Source organism: Oncorhynchus mykiss, chromosome 13 (genome assembly GCF_013265735.2).
Source record: "Oncorhynchus mykiss isolate Arlee chromosome 13, USDA_OmykA_1.1, whole genome shotgun sequence".
Lineage (NCBI taxonomy): Eukaryota > Metazoa > Chordata > Actinopteri > Salmoniformes > Salmonidae > Oncorhynchus > Oncorhynchus mykiss.
Window position 1 is genome coordinate 63,426,605 of NC_048577.1, and position 17,662 is coordinate 63,444,266.

General features: G+C 41.9%; 1 protein-coding gene across 1 annotated transcript in view; it reads left to right on the top strand.

The window, feature by feature from the left end:
- LOC110485275 (exocyst complex component 7) overlaps positions 1–17,662 on the top strand; it is a 21,890-nt gene continuing 4,228 nt past the window's right edge. The window contains exons 1-15 of the mRNA XM_036939777.1: positions 1–60; positions 397–462; positions 808–992; positions 2,625–2,730; positions 3,008–3,215; positions 5,781–6,326; positions 6,697–6,843; positions 7,954–8,096; positions 9,792–9,944; positions 11,861–11,959; positions 12,226–12,285; positions 12,564–12,699; positions 12,824–12,907; positions 15,153–15,273; positions 16,399–16,494. Coding sequence (XP_036795672.1) covers positions 1–60; positions 397–462; positions 808–992; positions 2,625–2,730; positions 3,008–3,215; positions 5,781–6,326; positions 6,697–6,843; positions 7,954–8,096; positions 9,792–9,944; positions 11,861–11,959; positions 12,226–12,285; positions 12,564–12,699; positions 12,824–12,907; positions 15,153–15,273; positions 16,399–16,494 — 2,210 coding nt within the window. The remainder of the gene's footprint in view (positions 61–396; positions 463–807; positions 993–2,624; positions 2,731–3,007; positions 3,216–5,780; positions 6,327–6,696; positions 6,844–7,953; positions 8,097–9,791; positions 9,945–11,860; positions 11,960–12,225; positions 12,286–12,563; positions 12,700–12,823; positions 12,908–15,152; positions 15,274–16,398; positions 16,495–17,662) is intronic.

The following is a 17,662-nucleotide window of genomic DNA, read 5'->3' on the forward strand; positions in this document are numbered from 1 at the left end:
ATGACTGCGACAGATGAAACATATTTGTGGAGAGAGAAGATTGAGGAGAAGCTCAAACGGGTAACGTTAGGCTCGCTGGCAAGTTACAGTAGCTAGCGTTAGCAAAATCAAGTTATCATCCATGAACTAGGACTAACGTTAGCAGCTGTAGCTTGTATCTAGTAACACGCCTGGGTTAGGGTGTCATTCAGACCACACAATGGCTAGTGAACCCTTCACATGTATGTCCAAATATTATATGACATTGCTTGCTAGAGTAGTAGACTTACTAACGTTTTGACTATTTGTATGAGAACTCACTGTAGCCTCATTAAATGCAACAATAATATGTAGGGAGAGCTAACGTTAGCCAAATTAGATTAAACTAGCTAGCTACCAATCCGTTTTCTTCTCAAGGATCAAGATCTGCTGACATTCGTTAGCGACAGCCTCAAAAGAAGTGATCAGCTGACTAAAGGCATGGTAAGCTTAATCTGAAATCAAAGAACTTGAATCTTCTTACATAAGCTAGCTAACTGTTAGCTACCTGACTCGTGTCCAACTAAAGTTACTGTGTCACAGATATTAATTAAATCAGTGCTTGATATGGGCCGGAGCTCACTGGAACTGAGTACCACACCTCAAATGTGCTACTACTTGAGTTCCTGCACTTCTTACAGAATATTATTAGCTAAAACGTATTGGTGAGTTAATGTATTGAATTGCAAATTAAGTAGAGTTCAAATGCTATGTCTTATGTCTTAAGATAGCTTCAGTTATATGCAAGATTTAACGTGAGACAGTGTAGCTCAAGGTGTGGTGGCCTAGGTGTCCATTCTCTCGTCGTTGGAGGGCCGTTTGGAGCACCTGGAGAACTCGGTCATTCCCATGCACGACAGCACACAGAACCTACTGCAGCTGAAGGGGACAACGCAGAAGACATTATTCTACCTGGACGATGCCATCAGTCATTACCAAGCCGTCCGAGACACAGACAAGGTCATCATACAGGGGTGAGAGTAGGGAGAACGATGTAACACACACTCACACAAGCCCCATATTTGACCTCGTATACCCTATTCACAATACTGTGTGGAGTTGGCCTGCACTGGCCTGGTTAGGTTACATTTAGTTGCTGGAATTATACTGGAAAATGACAATGATCCAAGCCAGCACAGTGTGTATTGAGAAACTACGAGAGAGTGAAAAGAGTACTACTGATGTTCTGTTAATTGAGGTTCAGTATGATGTTCTGTTAAGAGGTTCAGTATGATGTTCTTTTAATAGAGGTTCAGTACGATGTTCTGTTAGAGGTTCAGTATGATGTTCTGTTAATAAAAGTTCAGTATTTATTTTTTTATTTTATTTTTTTATATATAGCCCTTCGTACATCAGCTGATATCTCAAAGTGCTGTACAGAAACCCAGCCTAAAACCCCAAACAGCAAGCAATGCAGGTGAAGAAGCACGGTGGCTAGGAAAAACTCCCTAGAAAGGCCAAAACCTAGGAAGAAACCTAGAGAGGAACCAGGCTATGTGGGGTGGCCAGTCCTCTTCTGGCTGTGCCGGGTGGAGATTATAACAAAACATGAAACATGGTCAAGATGTTCAAATGTTCATAAATGACCAGCATGGTCGAATAATAATAAGGCAGAATAGTTGAAACTGGAGCAGCAGCACAGTCAGGTGGACTGGGGACAGCAAGGAGTCATCATGTCAGGTATTCCTGGGGCATGGTCCTAGGGCTCAGGTCCTCCGAGAGAGAGAAAGAAAGAGAGAATTAGAGAGAGCATATGTGGGATGGCCAGTCCTCTTCTGGCTGTGCCGGGTGGAGATTATAACAGAACATGGCCAAGATGTTCAAATGTTCATAAATGATCAGCATGGTCGAATAATAATAAGGCAGAACAGTTGAAACTGGAGCAGCAGCACAGCCAGGTGGACTGGGGACAGCAAGGAGTCATCATGTCAGGTAGTCCTGGGGCATGGTCCTAGGGCTCAGGTCCTCCGAGAGAGAGAAAGAGAGAAGGAGAGAATTAGAGAACGCACACTTAGATTCACACAGGACACCGAATAGGACAGGAGAAGTACTCCAGATATAACAAACTGACCCTAGCCCCCCGACACAAACTACTGCAGCATAAATACTGGAGGCTGAGACAGGAGGGGTCAGGAGACACTGTGGCCCACTCCGAGGACACCCCCGGACAGGGCCAAACAGGAAGGATATAACCCCACCCACTTTGCCAAAGCACAGCCCCCACACCACTAGAGGGATATCTTCAACCACCAACTTACCATCCTGAGACAAGGCTGAGTATAGCCCACAAAGACCTCCGCCTCCGCCAGTATGATGTTCTGTTAATAGAGATTCGGTATAATCTGTTAATAGACATTCAGTATGATGTTCTGTTAATAGATATTCAGTATGATGTTCTGTTAATAGAGGTTCAGTATGATGTTTTGTTAATAGAGGTTCAGTATGATGTTCTGTTAATAGAGGTTCAGTATGGGTCAAGGGAGTAGGAGAGGGAGAATAGTCATATTTGTGTCAACTATGTGTGTCAAATACATGACTGATCAACTGATAATTTTAGAATTAAATACATAATTTTTTTCTGTATGTACATGTGTTTCTTTGCAAAGGCCTACAGGAAGACTTTCTGACTATCTAGCCTGTGTTCACCGACTCAAGAAAGCAGAGGAGTACTTTCAACAGGAAGACCCGGACGGGCCTGAGCTGAATATGCTGGTAACACTGTCTTCATGTATTTCTGTTGCCATCTCTAATTCAATCAAGCCAGGTTCTCTTTGTAGAAGTATGAATACTATCAAACAGTTGGACAAGAGAATAGAGTATGTTTCGTTTCAGTGAAAGGGTGCTCATTAATCACAAGATGCCTTATTTTACTAGAAGAGATGGTCGCTATTAAATCACTACAGTCACTATCCAATAACTGTTAGATTTAAATCACTATATAGTCATGGAATTGGAATTGACCCCAACAGTACTCTAACTGTTTTTGCAGAGAGGTCGTTTAGAGAGTGCCAAGTCACAGCTGGAGTCCGAGTTCCAAGTCCTGTTGGGGCGCTACAGCAAGCCAGTGCAGACAGTCAGAATCCTGGATGTCCTGGACAAAAAGTCACTGAATGGGTCTGCAGGCGGAGTGGAGGAGGTACAACTCATACCCCAAACTAGGCTTCAGGACATCATCTCCATCTCCACCTGGCTGATAGGTAAGGTAGTGGTGCTGCCCATCTCCACCTGGCTGATAGGTAAGGTAGTGGTACTGCCCATCTCCACCTGGCTGATACTGTAGGTAAGGTAGTGGTGCTGCCCATCTCCACCTGGCTGATACTGTAGGTAAGGTAGTGGTGCTGCCCATCTCCACCTGGCTGATACTGTAGGTAAGGTAGTGGTGCTGCCCATCTCCACCTGGCTGATAGGTAAGGTAGTGGTGCTGCCCATCTCCACCTGGCTGATACTGTAGGTAAGGTAGTGGTGCTGCCCATCTCCACCTGGCTGATACTGTAGGTAAGGTAGTGGTACTGCCTGTTCACCTGCAGTATGTCTCTGTCACTAACAGGAGGAGGTCCTTACTCTCAGCATTCTTGTCCATGTTGTAAACCAGGGTTGGGGTCAATTCCAGTAAATTCCAGAAGTACACTGAAATTCCAATTCACTTCAATGCTTTTCAGTGAGGAACATTTGCAATTGGAATTTGTTTTTTAACTTTCTAAATGGAATTGATCCCAACCCTGGTGTAAAGTTTAACCACATAATTCAGTGGATTCTTGGGTCGTGTTCTTTAGGAAAAAAACAACTATTTTGAAACATGTCTAATAAGACGTTACAAATACGTGTTCTATGTTGCTTGTCCCTGAACCACTGAACCAAACCCTGATGTTAAAGGCAGAGTGCAGCAAATGCTAATGATGTCAGTATTAATCCAGATGAGGGTGATAATGATGTCAGTGTTAATACAGGTGAGGATGCTAATGATGTCAGTGTTAATCCAGGTGAGGATGCTAATTATGTCAGTGTTAATCCAGGTGAGGGTGTTAATGATGTCGGTGTTAATACAGGTGAGGGTGTTAATGATGTCGGTGTTAATACAGGTGAGGATGCTAATTATGTCAGTGTTAATCCAGGTGAGGGTGTTAATGATGTCGGTGTTAATACAGGTGAGGATGCTAACGATGTCAGTATTAATCCAGATGAGGGTGATAATGATGTCGGTGTTAATACAGGTGAGGATGCTAACGATGTCAGTATTAATCCAGATGAGGGTGATAATGATGTCAGTATTAATCCAGATGAGGATGCTAATGATGTCAGTATTAATCCAGATGAGGGTGATAATGATGTCAGTATTAATCCAGATGAGGATGCTAATGATGTCAGTGTTAATCCAGATGAGGGTGATAATGATGTCAGTATGAATCCAGATGAGGGTGATAATGATGTCAGTATTAATCCAGATGAGGGTGATAATGATGTCAGTATGAATCCAGATGAGGGTGTTAATGATGTCAGTGTTAATCCAGGTGAGGATGCTAATGATGTCAGTATTAATCCAGATGAGGATGATAATGATGTCAGTATTAATCCAGATGAGGATGCTAACGATATCAGTATTAATCCAGATGAGGGTGATAATGATGTCAGTATTAATCCAGATGAGGATGCTAATGATGTCAGTGTTAATCCAGATGAGGGTGATAATGATGTCAGTATGAATCCAGATGAGGGTGAAAATGATGTCAGTATGAATCCAGATGAGGGTGTTAATGATCTCAGTATTAATCCAGATGAGGGTGATAATGATGTCAGTATGAATCCAGATGAGGGTGTTAATGATGTCAGTGTTAATCCAGGTGAGGATGCTAATGATGTCAGTATTAATCCAGATGAGGGTGTTAATGATGTCAGTATGACTCCAGATGAGGGTGTTAATGATGTCAGTGTTAATCCAGATAAGGGTGTTAATGATGTCAGTGTTAATCCAGGTGAGGATGCTAATGATGTCAGTATTAATCCAGATGAGGGTGTTAATGATGTCAGTATTAATCCAGATGAGGGTGTTAATGATGTCAGTATTAATCCAGATGAGGGTGTTAATGATGTCAGTGTTAATCCAGGTGAGGATGCTAATGATGTCAGTGTTAATCCAGGTGAGGATGCTAATGATGTCAGTATTAATCCAGATAAGGGTGTTAATGATGTCAGTGTTAATCCAGGTGAGGATGCTAATGATGTCAGTATTAATCCAGATGAGGGTGTTAATGATGTCAGTATTAATCCAGGTGAGGATGCTAATGATGTCAGTGTTAATCCAGGTGAGGATGCTAATGATGTCAGTATTAATCCAGATGAGGGTGTTAATGATGTCAGTGTTAATCCAGGTGAGGATGCTAATGATGTCAGTATTAATCCAGATGAGGGTGTTAATGATGTCAGTGTTAATCCAGGTGAGGATGCTAATGATGTCAGTATTAATCCAGATGAGGGTGTTAATGATGTCAGTGTTAATCCAGGTGAGGATGCTAATGATGTCAGTATTAATCCAGATGAGGGTGTTAATGATGTCAGTGTTAATCCAGGTGAGGATGCTAATGATGTCAGTATTAATCCAGGTGAGGATGCTAATGATGTCAGTGTTAATCCAGGTGAGGATGCTAATGATGTCAGTATTAATCCAGATAAGGGTGTTAATGATGTCAGTGTTAATCCAGGTGAGGATGCTAATGATGTCAGTATTAATCCAGATGAGGGTGTTAATGATGTCAGTGTTAATCCAGGTGAGGATGCAGCTCTGACAGCTAAGAGGAGAGTCTCTGCCAGTAAATTCAAAACTCGGTCACTGGAAAGAAACCCATCCCACCACTCTCTGGGAAAACTGGAGCCCAGCAGCCTTTTCACCAATAAATCCTACTGCTCCAAACTCAAAACACAGTCTCTAGGCAGAAAGCCATCCATAGAAAACAAGCCATCAATGGACTCTCTTGGAAAACTGAAAGCAAACAGCCTGTTCACCAAGATGATCGGCCTGAAGTCATTTGGTCAATTCAAAACGCTGTCCCTGGACAGAAAGCCATCACTAGACAAGAATCCATCACTAGACTCCCTTGGAAAACTGGAATCCAGTTGCTCTTTCACCAAGGTATCCACCTCGAAGCTGTGCAGCAGACTGAATATTCCCGATATTAGACAACCATCTTTGGAGTCCATCCCATTTCTGCCTAGAGACTCCACCTCCCATACCTACCCATCTTGCAAACCCAAGCCCCCAGCTTCCACCTCCTACATCCTGCCATACTTCAGACCCAAGCCCAGCTCAGCCTTTGGTAAGTTAAACGCAGCCTTGGTGGCATCTCTTCTATTGAGAGGGTGGAGGCGTATCTGTATCAATTAGCTTTCTTGAATATACGTAACTGAACTGACATTTTGGTGAGGGCCAAGACCTTCCCACATGTCCCCTCTGGGGGAGGGGGGGGTTCCCTGACCTCTCCCCGAACAATTATCCTTCACTTCATTGTATTATATGTTTGTTGTATCTGTTTCTTTATGTTCTAGGGCTCGTGTATCTGTAACACGGTTTATCTCTGCCACAGCGGACCTAGGATTTTAACCTGAGTCCCAACAGCACAACATAAACACCCTTTGCTCCATTGATCAGTGGTCATGGTAATCAGTCGTGCTGTTATTGTTCCACAGACCTCAAGGCCCACTACGCCATGGTGCGCTCCAATCAGTTGGACTGCTCCATGAAGGGTTTGAAGGACCACAAGAGTAGGAACCTCCTCTGCCCGGTGTTGCAGAGCAGGCGTGTGGATTCTGCCGTCAAGAAGAACAAAAAAACAGGTCATGAAAGTCCACCTTGCACACCACCTTCATGATGGTTATACAGTGCCTTGCAAAAGTATTTATCCCCCTTGGTGTTTATCCATTTTGTTTGCATTACAACCTGTAATTTAAATTGATTTTTATTTCAATTTAATGTAGTGGACATAAACAAAATATTCCAAATTGGTGAAATGATTTTTTTTTATTGTTTCAAAAAAATAAAAAACGGAAAAGTGGTGTGTGCATATGTATTCATCCCCTTTGCTATGAAGCCCCTAAATAAGATCTGGTGCAACCAATTACCCTCAGAAGTCACATAATTAGTTAAGTAAAGTCCAATCTAGGTGTGCAATCTAGGTGTAACATGATCTCAGTGTATATATACACCGGTTCTGAAAGACCCCAGAGTCTGCAACACCACTAAGCAAGGGGCACCACCAAGCAAGCTGCACCATCAAGGAGCTCTCTAAACAGGTCAGGGACAAAGTTGTGGAGAAGTACAGATCAGGGTTGAGTTATAAAAATATCAGAAACTTTGAACATCCCACGGAGCACCATTTAAATCCATTATTAAAAAAACTAAAGAATATGGCACCACAACAAACCTGCCAAGAGAGGGCCGAATAGGTGAATAGTTATGCACGCTCAAGTTTTCAGTTTTTTTTGTCGTCTTTCTTGTTTGTGTCACAAGAAAAAATATTTAGCATCTTCAAAGTGGTAGGCATGTTGTATAAATCAAATTATACAAACTCCCCAAAAAATCTATTTGAATTCCAGGTTGTAAGGCAACAAAGTAGGAGAAATGCCAAGGGGGTGAATACTTTCACAAGCCACTGTAGACACAGTTACAGGGGATGCTTTTCTGTTTGCACATTCCTTTGTGAACATATTACTAAGCATGCCATAGATCCAGGTTTCCCTAAAATAATTACCCTTTATTTCTTATATCAAAGTACTTCCTGGTTATATATAGGACTCTATTTAAAACTTCCTGGTAGAATAAAGGATTCCTTATATCAATGTACTTCCTGGTTAAATAAAGGTTTCATTAAACTATAGATAGATGATATGTAGTGTTAATGATATTTCCATGGCACTCACCCTTTCACTCCTGTCTTGTGTCACTAGGGCGGGACAGCATATTACACATTGAGATTGAGACCTACATGGCCTGCATCACGGCCTTCTTGTCCCTGGCCAAGAGTGAATACACCATGGTGTCCAAAGTCTTCCCTCTGAACTGCTCCAATACCTTTGAAACTCTCATCCAGGTCAGAAGTGAAGGGTATTAAAATGTGATGAATAACATATTACAACTTTATTGTCATTATGTACATGGTGTTATGTACATGGTGTTATGTACGTGGTGTTATGTACATGGTGTTATGTACATGGTGTTATGTACATGTTATGTACGTGTTATGTACGTGTTATGTACGTGTTATGTACATGGTGTTATGTACATGGTGTTATGTACATGGTGTTATGTACATGGTGTTATGTACATGGTGTTATGTACATGGTGTTATGTACGTGGTGTTATGTACGTGGTGTTATGTACGTGGTGTTATGTACATGGTGTTATGTACATGGTGTTATGTACATGGTGTTATGTACATGGTGTTATGAACATGGTGTTATGTACATGTTATGTACATGGTGTTATGTACATGGTGTTATGTACATGGTGTTATGTACATGGTGTTATGTACATGGTGTTATGTACATGGTGTTATATACATGGTGTTATGAACATGGTGTTATGTACATGTTATGTACATGGTGTTATGTACATGGTGTTATGTACATGGTGTTATGTACGTGGTGTTATGTACATGGTGTTATGTACATGGTGTTATGAACATGGTGTTATGTACATGTTATGTACATGGTGTTATGTACATGGTGTTATGTACATGGTGTTATGTACATGGTGTTATGTACGTGGTGTTATGTACATGGTGTTATGTACATGGTGTTATGTACATGGTGTTATGTACATGGTGTTATATACATGGTGTTATGAACATGGTGTTATGTACATGTTATGTACATGGTGTTATGTACATGGTGTTATGTACATGGTGTTATGTACATGGTGTTATGTACATGGTGTTATGTACATGGTGTTATGTACGTGGTGTTATGTACATGGTGTTATGTACATGGTGTTATGTACATGGTGTTATGTACATGGTGTTATGTACGTGGTGTTATGTACATGGTGTTATGTACATGGTGTTATGTACATGGTGTTATGTACGTGGTGTTATGTACATGGTGTTATGTACATGGTGTTATGTACATGGTGTTATGTACATGGTGTTATGTACATGGTGTTATGTACATGGTGTTATGTACATGGTGTTATGTACATGGTGTTATGTACGTGTTATGTACGTGTTATGTACATGGTGTTATGTACATGTTATGTACGTGTTATGTACATGGTGTTATGTACATGTTATGTACGTGTTATGTACATGGTGTTATGTACATGTTATGTACGTGTTATGTACATGGTGTTATGTACATGTTATGTACGTGTTATGTACATGGTGTTATGTACATGGTGTTATGTACATGGTGTTATGTACATGGTGTTATGTACATGGTGTTATGTACGTGGTGTTATGTACGTGGTGTTATGTACGTGGTGTTATGTACGTGGTGTTATGTACGTGGTGTTATGTACATGGTGTTATGTACATGGTGTTATGTACGTGGTGTTATGTACATGGTGTTATGTACATGGTGTTATGTACATGGTGTTATGTACATGGTGTTATGTACATAATCTTGCACTGCAGCACTTTTGTTTATGAGTTTATTTAATGGTCTTGAGAAGGATGTGCTCATGAGGGTGTTTAATGTCTGTTTTTATATGGTGAAGCCGAAGACAAATTTGCACATTGAGTGAACAATAAAATTGTTCTAATTTGTAATTGTAATCTTATTTCCTTCAGGTGGCTCTGAACCAGCTGATCCGGAATGGGGAGAACATCATGTCCTCTGTCAGACGAGCTTGTTCACGTCACGACTACACAGCCCTTGTCGCCATGTTACCTGTCCTGGGCCGTCTCATGGAGGAGGACAAAGAGTTTAACACGTTACTAAAGGTGCCATATAATCCTGAGAGGACAGTGTAAAGTTGAGCTTTCTCTCTATTGTTGTGTGCTCAGGGGGGTGTCATGGTCTGGGGGGTCAGGGTTGGGGTCTTGGTTGGGGACAGGAGGTGTCATGGTCAGCGGTTTTGGGGTCAGGGGGGTGATCATGGTCTGGGGAGTCAGGGTCAGGGGGGGTCAGGGTTGGGGTAAATTATATTTCAATTCCTGTCAATTCAGAAAGTTAACCAAATTCAAATTCCAGACTTTCCTCCTTGAAAAGCATTGAAGAGAATTGGAATTTCAGTGTTCCTGAATTGTCTGGAATTGGGGTCAGTATACTGAGGGAAATGTACAGTCGTGGCCAAAAGTTTTGAGAATGACACAAATATTAATTTTCACGAAGTCTGCTGTGTCAGTTTGTATGATGGCAATTTGCATATACTCCAGAATGTTATGAAGAGTGATCAGATGAATTGCAATTAATTGCAAAGTCCCTCTTTGCCATGCAAATGAACTGAATCCCCCCCCAAAAAAATCCCACTGCATTTCAGCCCTGCCACAAAAGGACAAGCTGACATCATGTCAGTGATTCTCTCATAAACACAGGTGTGAGTGTTGACCAGGACAAGGCTGGAGATCACTCTGTCATGTTTACTGAGTTCGAATAACAGACTGGAAGCTTCAAAAGGAGGGTGGTGCTTGGAATCATTGTTCTTCCTCTGTCTACCATGGTTACATGCAAGGAAACAAGTTCCGTCATCATTGCTTTGCACAAAAAGCGCTTCACAGGCAAGGATATTGCTGCCAGTAAGATTGCACCTAAATCAACCATTTATCGGATCATCAAGAACTTCAAGGAGAGCGGTTCAATTGTTGTTAAGAAGGCTTCAGAGCACCCAAGAAAGTCCAGCAAGCGCCAGGACCGTCTCCTAAAGTTGATTCAGCTGCGGGATCGGGGCACCACCAGTACAGAGCTTGCTCAGGAATGGCAGCAGGCAGGTGTGAGTGCATCTGCACGCACAGTGAGGCAAAGACTTTTGGAGGATGGCCTGGTGTCAAGAAGGGCAGCAAAGAAGCCACTTCTCTCTAGGAAAAAGATCAGGGATTGGACTGCTGAGGACTGGGGTAAAGTCATTTTCTCTGATGAATCCCCTTTCCAATTGTTTGGGTCATCCAGAAAAAAGCTTGTCCGTAGAAGACAAGGTGAGCACTACCATCAGTCCTGTGACATGCCAACATTAAAGCATCCTGAGACCATTCATGTGTGGGGTTGCTTCACAGCCAAGGGAGTGGGCTCACTCACAATTTTGCCTAAGAACACAGCCATGAATAAAGAAAGGTACCAACACATCCTCCGAGAGCAACTTCTCCCAACCATCCAGGAACAGTTTGGTGACGAACAATGCCTTTTCCAGCATGATGGAGCACCTTGCCATAATAACTAAGTGGCTCGGGGAACAAAACATTGATATTTTGGGTCCATGGCCAGGAAACTCCCCAGACTTGAATCCCATTGAGAACTTGTGGTCAATCCTCAAGAGGCGGGTGGACAAACAAAACCCCACAAATTCTGACAAACTCCAAGCATTGATTATGCAAGAATGGGCTGCCATCAGTCAGGATGTGGCCCAGAAGTTAATTGACAGCATGCCAGGGCGGATTGCAGAGGTCTTGAAAACGAAGGGTCAACACTGAAAATATTGACTCTTTGCATCAACTTCATGTAATTGTCAATAAAAGCCTTTGACACTTATGAAATGCTTGTAATTATACTTCAGTATTCCATAGTAACATTTGACAAAAATATCTAAAGACACTGAGGCAGCAAACTTTATGAAAATGAATATTTGTGTCATTCTCAAAACGTTTGTCCACCACTGTATTATTATGGCTGACTGTGTGATGTCATGTTTCATATTGCCTGTCAGTGCACAACAAGCGGCACCTTGGCCAAGCTTTCCAAACTCGTTACATCTATGAAGACCCTGGCAGCCAGAGCACTGACAGACTTTTCTGCTCACGTCAAGGTACGACATTCTAACCATTCAAAGATTGTTTTAGTTGGAAGGACTTTGAATTATAGAACCTTTCATCATCCAGCAAGGGAACCTCAGACTGGATCGTTGTGATAATATGATTTAATCAGACAGACAAGCGGGGGAGTTTCCCAAAAGCTTCATAGCACTGAGATCATGTATTTGGGCCGTGATTGCGTACATTCCTATGACGTAAAAGGATCTGGAAGCTTTGAGAAACTCAACCCCGAATTGTAATTTTCCCCTTTCTCTCACAGACCAACCCTGATAGGGAGAGTATGTCCAAGGATGGAACGGTGCATGAATTCAACAGCAATGTAACAGCTCTCTTTTCTGATGTTTCCTCTCCATCAGTTTCCATTCAATTAAGCAAATCAGTAATGCCGATGTGCTTATCTAGATTTGTGTAAGGGCAAGGGTGTTTTGTTCCAGAGGGGGTTTGTTTCCTGATATTGTTGCATCATGGGATACTAGACAGAAGACACATGTCAGTTTCTCACTAAATGTAGAATAAAGTATATTTTATTTTTTATCCCATTTGAACTGACCTAACTAAAGATGTCTAATATGTTAATTGTTCTCTTACTGTCTCCAGACAATTCTATTCCTGCAGCAGTTGCTGTCCTTTGCAGATGCTGTTCGGTCCATCCTTTATCCTCATGATGTAGACAGTGACACAGTAACTATGGAGGTGTCCAGTAGTGTTCAGGTGGACGTTCAACATGACACTGGTACGGAGTGTTTCTCTTTGTTTATTAGATTGAGTTTTCGGTTACAAAACTAGATGGTTATTAGATGGTTGGTTTTTCCTCATTGAGATAAGACGTGTAGATATAGAATTGTTTTGTTCACCAGATGCAGATGAATCAGAAGAACAGCCATCAGACAGTCAGGAGTCCAAGGGGAATGACAATCAGAGAGCACTGAGTCCTTATGTCTGTGAGTGTTCAACATGGCTGTGTCTAATATCCAGAATGACACCTTTGACAAGGGCAAGACGCTGAACCGTTGGGTCTTAAGGCGTCCGCATGCTTCAGTTCAGCTGGCGGCTAGCCGAAGTCGAGTGGGCTCGCATAACTTCGCTTAGAAATTATTTTAAAAAGTGACAATAGTACGGTTTGTCCATTTTGAGACACCGTAGCCAGTTTACACTTCCTCAAAATAATCAAATCAAATTGTATTGGTCATATACACATGGTTAGCAAATGTTAATGTGAGTGTAGCGAAATGCTTGTGCTAGATCCAACAGTGCAGTAATATCTAACAAATAATCTAACAAATTCACAACAACTACCTTATACACACAAATGTAAAGGGATGAATAAGAATATATACATATAAATATATGGATGAGTGATGGCCGTGCGGCATAGACAAGATGCAGTAGATGGTATATAGAGTACAGTATGTACATATGAGATGAGTAAAGTAGGATATGTAGACATTATTAAAGTGCCGTTATTTAAAGTGACTAGTGATACCTTGATTAAATCCATTTATTACATTTATTAAAGTGGCCAGAGATTTGAGTCTGTATGTTGGCAGCAGCCACTTTGTTAGTGAAGGCTGTTTAACAGTCTGATGGCCTTGAGATAGAAGCTGTTTTTCAGTCTCTCGGTCCCAGCTTTGATGCACCTGTACTGACCTCGCCTTCTGGATGATAGCGGGGTGAACAGGCAGTGACTCGGGTGGTTGTTGTCTTTGATGATCTTTTTGGCCTTCCTGTGACATCGGGTGGTGTAGGTGTCCTGGAGGGCAGTTAGTTTGCCTCCGGGGATGCTTTGTGCAGACCTCACTACCCTCTGGAGAGCCTTACGGTTGTGGGCGGAGCAGTTTCCGTACTATGCGGTGATACAACCCGACAGGATGCTCTTGATTGTGTTTGTGAGTGTTTTAGGTGACAAGCCAAATTTCTATCCAGAATTGATCTAAGATAGCTCAAGAATTATGTCATTATTTTTTTTTGCAGAGATCTTAGTTGCACAACTTTACATCTAACTAAGATGTTTGGTGCAGTGTTTCTCAATGAAAAAATATGCATAAAAACGAGTCGTCTCTCATTGAATGACAACAAAGACTTTACTGAAGAATCCCTACTGTTGACCAATCACAGACGAAGGGGGGTAGACTTCAGCTACCGACTTCAACCTGCCTCAAGAAAACAATGTGTGTGCCTGAACAACTGAAAAAAACCCTTACCGAAGTACAAAACGAAGAAAAACGTCACAAAATGTTGTCATAATATATGCACAAACTCTTTCGAACTGTTTCGGCTGGGAAGCATGCGGACGCCATTAAGCTAAGGCAATATGCTGGCTTCTGGCTTTTGGCTCCAAAGAAAGTAAATTCGATACTGGAGGTCCCATAATCTACTTTCACCCCTGATTATGAGTCAGAATCAGCCACAGGTGGTGTTTAGTTCAAGTGCCTTGACTGCCACCATGTGGTGGCTATGTGGTTTTACACGAGGAACCTTGACTGCCACCATGTGGTGGCTATGTGGTTTTACATGAGGAGCCTTGACTGCCACCATGTGGTGGCTATGTGGTATTACATGAGGAGCCTTGACTGCCACCATGTGGTGGCTATGTGGTTTTACATGAGGAGCCTTGACTGCCACCATGTGGTGGCTATGTGGTTTTACATGAGGAGCCTTGACTGCCACCATGTGGTGGCTATGTGGTTTTACATGAGGAGCCTTGACTGCCACCATGTGGTGGCTATGTGGTTTTACATGAGGAACCTTGACTGCCACCATGTGGTGGCTATGTGGTTTTACATGAGGAACCTTGACTGCCACCATGTGGTGGCTATGTGGTTTTACATGAGGAACCTTGACTGCCACCATGTGGTGGCTATGTGGTTTTACATGAGGAGCCTTGACTGCCACCATGTGGTGGCTATGTGGTTTTACATGAGGAGCCTTGACTGCCACGTGGTTTTACATGAGGAGCCTTGACTGCCACCATGTGGTGGCTATGTGGTTTTACATGAGGAACCTTGACTGCCACCATGTGGTGGCTATGTGGTTTTACATGAGGAACCTTGACTGCCACCATGTGGTGGCTATGTGGTTTTACATGAGGAACCTTGACTGCCACCATGTGGTGGCTATGTGGTTTTACATGAGGAACCTTGACTGCCACCGTGGTTTTACATGATGTTCATGATTTCCCTTTTCCAGGTAAAGTGCTGGAGCATCTCCAGTACAACCTACAGAGTAAGGCCAAGGTGTACGAGGACCACGCTCTCGGGGCCATCTTCCTCCTCAACAACTACAACTACATCCTCAAGTCAATGAAGAAGTAGGCCCTCTCTGTACATTTCCAAAGTGTGTGTTAGCTGTAATACACAGTGTGGATGAACCGTTGCTTGAGTCTGGCATTAGGGCCTTGCATATTAATGAACAGGGTGTTGTGGAAAAATTCTTACACAGGGACACTCAAAGTCAATCTTAAATGAACCATTGTTTATTGTCAGCGCGCTGGAGAGGTTCCAACCAACTCAATGCACCATAGTACACATGTCAATAAGGAGCTCTGCCTGGGCAGTCCCAGCAGTTGTCTTATATACGACTATACACAGACAAGTTATATTTGCATGATTTAGCATAATGCATTAATTATTATCGTCTTGTTTCATTCATGTGACCGGTCAATACTGTTTCATAACATGTGACAGACCAATACTGTTTCATAGCATGTGACAGACCAATACTGTTTCACAACATGTGACAGACCAATACTGTTTCACAACATGTGACAGACCAATACTGTTTCATAGCATGTGACAGACCAATACTGTTTCACAACATGTGACAGACCAACACCTCACAAGGCTTCTTTCTCTCTAAGCTGAGACCTTGAAACTGAGATATTTTTTGTTTGTTCTCAAAACACGATCTGAGCGTACTGTCAAATTGCAGCTACTGATAGGTGATTTTTACAGTCAGCCACTTGCGTGAACACAGAAATTGGTTTATAGAACAGCAGATGAATAGAACACAAAAATTAGTTATAAGAAAAACACAAACATTAATATTCCCATTACAAGGGTCATGTTTATTAGGCAACAAATGGAAGAAAACAGTCAAACAGGGAGGGGAGGGACCACCTGGACTTAAGTAATGAGAAACGCACATTTTATTTTTCAGTTACAAAACATTTTAAAACATTTTCTGTGACGTGCCCTAATGAATACGAACCTGGTCATGCAGTTTACCAGAACACCCGTTCCAGAACAGTCCGGAACTATAATAAATCTTTATTTGAGACATTAGAGATCCCTAAGGTTGAGATATTAACTAGGCCTACACAACATAATGATCACTCAAAGTGCCCTACATTTTGACTTTCCATGTACTTTAGTTCTGGGTTGTAAGTGAATTTGTCACAGCTCACAGGGGTTATGACAGGGACATCTACCTGCAGGTCATCTCTGTTTGAAGTGGTTAAAACCAGCGGCAGGGATCCGGAGGTTGAGTACGGGGAACTGATTGAGCAACAGAAGCAGGTGTACCAGCACAGGTGAGGGACCAGGAATCCAGAGGAGGAAGAAGGGAGTGATGGAATCTAACATTGTCTAACATTAGTCCTGATCATTATGTATTATTAGAAGAGACTAGCTGCCTCCTGCTAGCCTGAAATCCACAGCCTTTTCTGCTAACATTCCACTTTTTGTACTCCCTGTCATTGCTAAAACAAGTTTTGCATGACAATGAGTGGAATGATGACAGGAACAGATTGGTAACCAGGTTAGCATACTGCCCTTACGGCCGGCCGGTAAATCATCAAATGCAACTTCCTCCTCAAAATTATATTCATCAGTTCAGTTTTTCGGTCTCTGGATATGCTGCTAATATTGTCAACTCTGGAATATTTAAAAAACACCCATATTTCCTGTGCGATCCTGGCACTTGCTTTCCCTTGGAAATATAATGTTTTGAATCAAATTTCCCCCTCTCCGGTGTGGGTTGACTGATCTACCAGCTCATGTTTGTTGCCTAGGTTTATGATATTATAATATAGATTATACGGTGGTCATACATGCTCATGACAAGTGTTATAATGCATTGTAACTGCATCATAATGCATTGTAACTGCATCATAATGCATTATAACTGCATCAAAATGCATGATACCGGCATTGTAACTGCATCATAATGCATTATAACTGCATCATAATGCATGATACAGGCATTATAACTGCATCAAAATGCATGATACCGGCATTATAACTGCATCAAAATGCATGATACCGGCATTGTAACTGCATCATAATGCATTATAACTGCATCATAATGCATGATACCGGCATTATAACTGCATCAAAATGCATGATACCGGCATTATAACTGCATCAAAATGCATGATACCGGCATTGTAACTGCATCATAATGCATGATACAGCATTATAACTGCATCATAATGCATTATAACTGCAGGCTTTAAGTGAAGCATTACCATTACTTCACATGGGGACAATGCTACATTAAATCTTGTGTCTTATGCTACAACTTGAATACAATGTATTTGTTACATGCTTCGTAAACAACAGGTGTAGACGGACAGTGAAATGTTTACTTGCGGGACCATCCCAACACTGCTGAGAGAAATAATAGGAAAATAATAACCAGGAATAAATCCACAATGAGTAAACGATAACTTGGCTGTATATACGGGGTACCAGTACCAA